The sequence below is a fragment of the Hydractinia symbiolongicarpus genome, chromosome 4, assembly GCF_029227915.1.
Source record: "Hydractinia symbiolongicarpus strain clone_291-10 chromosome 4, HSymV2.1, whole genome shotgun sequence".
NCBI classification, from domain to species: domain Eukaryota; kingdom Metazoa; phylum Cnidaria; class Hydrozoa; order Anthoathecata; family Hydractiniidae; genus Hydractinia; species Hydractinia symbiolongicarpus.
The window spans coordinates 19,950,395-19,956,434 of NC_079878.1; the positions used below are offsets into that span (position 1 = coordinate 19,950,395).

The 6,040-nt window shown below is 34.9% G+C and overlaps 1 protein-coding gene across 1 annotated transcript; it reads left to right on the forward strand.

The window, feature by feature from the left end:
* Positions 1 to 1,442: 1,442 nt before the first annotated feature.
* LOC130640674 (uncharacterized) lies at positions 1,443 to 6,040 on the forward strand. Its single transcript, XM_057447193.1, has 2 exons — positions 1,443 to 1,760; positions 4,552 to 6,040. Exon 2 carries the CDS (start codon positions 4,567 to 4,569, stop codon positions 5,965 to 5,967), a length of 1,401 nt encoding a protein of 466 aa, XP_057303176.1. The 5' UTR covers positions 1,443 to 1,760; positions 4,552 to 4,566; the 3' UTR covers positions 5,968 to 6,040.

The following is a 6,040-nucleotide window of genomic DNA, read 5'->3' on the forward strand; positions in this document are numbered from 1 at the left end:
GTCTGTCTGTCTGTCTGTCTGTCTGTCTGTCTGTCTGTCTGTCTGTCTGTCTGTCTGTCTGTCTGTCTGTCTGTCTGTCTGTCTGTCTGTCTGTCTGTCTGTCTGTCTGTCTGTCTGTCTGTCTGTCTGTCTGTCTGTCTGTCTGTCTGTCTGTCTGTCTGTCTGTCTGTCTGTCTGTCTGTCTGTCTGTCTGTCTGTCTGTCTGTCTGTCTGTCTGTCTGTCTGTCACGCAAAATGGCAGCTTAGCTGCGCATGTAAACGCGAGACGCGCGCAATGCGGTATAAAAAGGACGGGCGAACCCGTGGCTTTTCTACGGGCTAACGACTGGTTTATTTAATTCATTCACATCTCACGTGTTAATTATGTTACGGCCTTATTTCTTGGTATAGACTGTCTACCAAAAAAATGAGTTGATTTAAAAAAAAATGAATTTTAGTCATCTTTTTGGGATCAAAAATGACGTTTTTGAAGTTTGCTGTTTTAATGATACAGATAAAAAGATCCATTCATCTGATATGACGCCATTCCGCTGGAATAATAATTCCTTCAAATCTGGTGTGCAATTTTTATACCCATAATTATTTGCTTACGATATGATGACCAACATAAATGTAATTAATATAATATTTATCTAATAAATAAAAAATTCTACAACCTTCTTGCATAAACGTCAGCGCTTTTCAAAATTTAGAAAAATTTACCCCACCGTAAGAATTGCAATTTTCCAATTTTTTTTATTTCATCACAAGCTCCTATAAAAGTTAGGAAAACTCACAAAATTTCATCACTCATTCAAGTGAGTAACAAAATTTTTGCTTAGTCAAACAGGCCACGGGCTCTTAAAAACAAAATCATATCTTCTCATCAACATTGCTCTGTAAGGCGACGTTTAAGATTCGAATTTTCACTTGTTTGTATAAAACATATACCATCAGAAAATGTTTGGCTGAAGCGGGTAAAACATTGAGATCGGAAGGAAGACAAAAATGGAGGAATGCTTTCAGTACATTTTTAAATCATAGTTAATTTTATTCTTGCCTCTTGGTTGTAACATTTTTTGTTTAGGCGCTTTGGTAACCTCTTTCCCAGGGATTTTGGTTTCCTACCGGCGCTGATTTTATTCTGGTCTGGCGAAAAATATTCGACTCGCCTGGAATCGAGGTTGGGATGTATTAGAGAAAATTCTGTTTCCGTTTATTGATAATTTTCTGCTGAACTTATTCTTTCTTACATGATCATTGCGCGCATTGTATAAAAATTCTAATCCTATGTAACTTGAATTAAAATTTTAAAGGTATTTTGAAGCTATACAGAGGCAGCATTTATCATGTGGAAGATTCACTGTGGGAATGTATGGGTCGAAACTTTTTTTAAACAAAATGATAACGTGCCTGAGAACTAAATTGCAAATTAAGCTACTTATAGAAACATGGGACGTGAGAATAAAATCGTTTTATTTAGTTAAGGTTTAAAAACGTGTTTTTGATTCTATTGATAATACTGTTTTTTATTTGTAATGTAAGGACTTCGAACTTCGTTTTCAGGTTCCCTTAGTGTTTTGGGTATACGCGTAACATAGTACTAGTAACGAAGCTGGGCATTGTTTTCAAAGTAGAAAAATTTAAGTGAGAGTTAACAGTTTAAGCTTTAAAATCTTTTTACACAACCATAAATGTGGACAAAAATACAGTCATTGTAGCTACGTATTGTGACTGGTGAAATCCACACTAGAAGATTTCTGTTATTCTGTGGAAAGGAGGTAAAGCTTGTCTCGTCAGCCTTTTATATTATACTTTGTTTTTTTTTTGGTTTATTTTTTCTAACTGGTTAAAATTATAATTTTGCATGGTTCTAAAAGACATTGCCTTTAAATGGTTCTAACGCAGGCTTGTAGCTTGTAGCAACGGAAGTAAAAAGAATATTTCATTGAGAAGACAACAACCTAATACATGGCATCATCACAAGGGAAAGTAGAGAAAATTTACCATGTAATAAGTTCAAACATAGATTACTTCACACTAAGAAGAGTCAATTCAGCTAATTAATTTCGATCAATTTCACAAATTTGAAGTTGAGAATTAGATAATTACGCACGTATTTCACGTCGCCATGACAACTAAGTGTCAGCCATATTATTTATTCTTTTGAGATTTTTTCACTTTCTTGTTTCACAAGTAAACAAAATCAATTTTAAACGATGGCAGTTACCGGTTAAATAAAATTTTGTGTGCAAATACTCATGAAGAACTGATAATCGTCTTGATAGACGGAGAAGTAAGTAGATATCGCATATGTATCTTTCTTCAGCTTAATGTTAATACTATAGAGATAAATCAACTTTAGCAGGCATAAAACATATTTTAACTTCTAAACGTGAGACTAGGAGTTGTGAAAAGAAAGTTCAAAATACATGAGTATCCAGGCTAATATTCCTTAATGTTTTGAAAATCTAAAATATTTTCGACCTAAGCTTCTGGATGAAGAAGCATCACTGAGCATGCAGTAAAATTAACCATAGCTCACAAAAAAACGTTTATTACTTCAAAAATGTTTACCCTCTGCTGCAGCGAAAATTTCGTTTCATTTATTGACTTATTATGTCATATTCATTTTTCGTTCTCAGTCCTTTTTAAGAATATTTCAAAGAGATCTGGGTGCTAGAAAGCACAAAAATGACAGAAGGTGGTTGACAAAAACTTTTTTATTTTATGGAATCCTAGATAAGGATAGTTCCAGAACTAAACTCTGTTGCCTATTAAGTTTCCCATTTAAAATGCATTTAGTGAAATACGCCCCTTTTCTTAGCCCTTTTTCGTGTGTGTAAGACACATGTTTATTCCTTTGCATAAGGAAAGGAAAAAATAGAACAGATAAACAGCTGAACTAACAGGTGGATTCCGTATATCGCAAAAGTGAAGGCCAAGAAAATTTGTGAAAGAGAGATAATGTTAGGAAGAGAAAACCAGCACCGATATAAATGTTTAAGGTAGAAAGATGTTTGAAACTCTGTACCACGCCTTCTAAATTAATGTTTTTTTGGAGAATATCATAATTCAAGTTTCTTTTAAACAAAACCCAAACAAATTAAATCTCAAACATAAAGTGCAATTATTGCAAAAATACTTTTTCGAATACCACTTATGTATGGGCGTTTGTGGGCTTGAGCAAAAGCATGTGCCCAAATGCAATTCGGAAAGAAGAATCTCCTTCTTCATCTTATATTCACCGCTTGAATAAAGAACATGAAGTATGCAGTGAATCAGTCGCTCGGCCGATATATATGGAAGCAAAAAATTTGCGTGACTGAGCGTGTTCCTTTCTTCCGACTTTGTGTTTGTTCTCGGGCTACTTAAGGTCAGTCCTTTTTTTATTTCAGGGTTATTTTCAATAACTCAAGTTATAAAGATTGTGGCATAATTTATTGGCCACCATATCATTATATGAATAGTAAAACGCAGAATACAACTTTTGTGAAAAATTTTGATGACCTCATATGCCATAAACGCGCTTTACCCGCAGTTTTTTTCAAGCGGTTTTCCGCACCATTAAAGGTGTCTTTAATTTCGCGGGAAGTAGCATAAAAGCAAGTCTTGGCATGAAGTGTCTTTCGAATACTCTGTATCAAATCGAAATATTTACCTCCCGCGAAGATTTGACGTTGTCAAATTCAAAAATAGCTTTAGATTTACTAGAATGCGTGTTTTCGACATTTTGGCGATGTATATAAACTTGCGACAGGGTTATCCTGTAAATAGACCACGTAAGACGCGCTTTTACACCCTTTGTCGCAAAAATTGTAGTTGTTCAATGACGCGGAAAACCGCTTCAAAGAAAGTGCGGGAAAAGCGCGTTTTTAGCATATGACGTCATCAAAATGTCTCGGAAAAATTGAATTCTGCGTTTTACTATTCATATAATAATATGGTGGCCAATAAATTATGCCAGATTCTTTATAACTTGAAATATTGAATACGACCATCGAATAAAAATGGACTGACCTTAAGTAGCCCGAGTTTTGTAAGAGGGCACATAGGATACAGAATAACTAAGACCGGAAATATATGTTTGTTGTACTTCTACCGTAAACCTTGAATAAGCCAATTATTGTTTTGATCGCAAAAATATTCCATGGGTAAGATTTCTCGTGTATTGGTCTATTGCATAAAAAAATAGTACATCAAGTGGAATCTGAAAATCTGATACTTGTTGAAAGATAATTTAGAGTCAAAAATGTTTTGTACAGACGCACGTTAGCTATATTGTTGGGAATAAATGGGTGGCTAAATGTCAAGACGTAGTTTTTCGTTAAAAAAGTTTTCACCCGTGCATAATTATACCCTAAAAATATATGAACTTTAATAACTCAGGGCTTATATTTTCAGGTTACGGTAAGCTAAAATCAATCAGAAGTTTGATAGAAATCTTTTTCTTCGATGTCACGAACTTTAAATTTGTCTACATTTATGAGACAATAAATAATTCACGTCGAGGCTATATTATTGCGGATAAAATGCTGGTAAAATTAATATTTGTATAAATTATCTTTGTAGAGCTGTAAGTGCGTCATGACGGACTTCGTAAACATTCAACGCACACCAAACCCTCCAACATGTGGTGGGATTTTTACACGCAAAACTGAAGCAAGACCAACAAGTGCCAGCCGCGAAACATCAGACTCGCCTCGTTTAAGAGAAAACTCAAGAATTACTTCTTCAAATGCTAAAGATAATACACCTCGTTTATTCAAGCATACTAAAAAACATATATCACTGGATGAAATAAAAATAAATTCCAACTTACCTCGATCGCTAAGGCGCGAAAGATACTCTCTCGTTAAAACAACGCACGTGGATAATAAATTGAACCAATCAGTGGACTTAACGGATATATCAACTAGACTTGATTTCTTAAACAACCTGTCAGACAATATCACAAAACCCAAACATTGTAAGTCTGAAAAAGTTTCTTTAGACGATATTCCAAACACAAGTAGTAGTATCCAAGTACTGCAAAAACAAGAAATCCGAGAAAATAAAAATTACGCAAAAAATAGAGAGAATAGTTTAGCTGGCACACCCGGAAGAGAAAAGTTGTACCATGTTAGCCATGCTTCAAATAACAACGATCCAGACTACAGGAGGCTCGGGGAAGTTAACCACCCTTGTCAAGATGTTTCAACCAATCAAATTGACGATTTTATTGATTCTATTTTCGACATTAATTGGAAAGCAGAAAACTCTGAAAAATCGAGTCAAATCAGTCACAAAAACGTAATCAATAGGGAAGGAGTAACTTATAACTTAAATAACAATATAGATCATAGTAAAACTTATAGCCCTAAAAGTTGGCATGATGAACATTTGACATTTGAGGACGCTTTGCGCGAAACTCAATCAATTTCTTCAAGGTCTTCATACACTACAGTGAGCTCGTTAACCAAAGATCTCACATCCCTAGATGTGACCAGTATTTCTAGCATTGAGGACAGAGACAACAAAATAGAAATTGAACAAGCGAGGTTAAAGACGGTATTGAGTAATATTGATCCAAAATATTTGCTCGATTACCTCAAACGCCATGTTAAACATGATGATCGGTCATTTGTGTTATATCTAAGCAAATTATTACCGAGGACAAAGTTTACCGGCGAAACGACTCACTGTGTCAGATGTCACAAGGAGTATGATGCTATCTACGGAGACCAAATCTGTGTTTTACCACACAAAGAGCACGATGTTATTTTAATATCAGAAGATGACGTCACTGCCGTATATCAATGTGAAAGTTGTTTTTCAGTCTTTAGCTTAAAAGGTATATTCCAATACTCGAGAAAAACGGTAACACTCGATCAATGTGGCGCTTGTTTCATTGGTAAGCACAGTTCAGATGTAAATGAAGTAAAATACAGACCAGAAGGAGTTGCCCAAACTTGCGCTGACAAAGGATGCATTGTTTATTTTGTATGAGTTTGTATAGTCTTTTTTATGCAATTACTTCAATCGTATAATTTCCAAAATAAATAAGTCTGGCGTATGGTTC

What these genes read in the sequence shown, in the direction of transcription:
- LOC130640674 (XM_057447193.1), top strand. Translation starts at nt 4,567, where the DNA reads ATGACGGACTTCGTAAACATTCAACGCACACCAAACCCTCCAACATGT.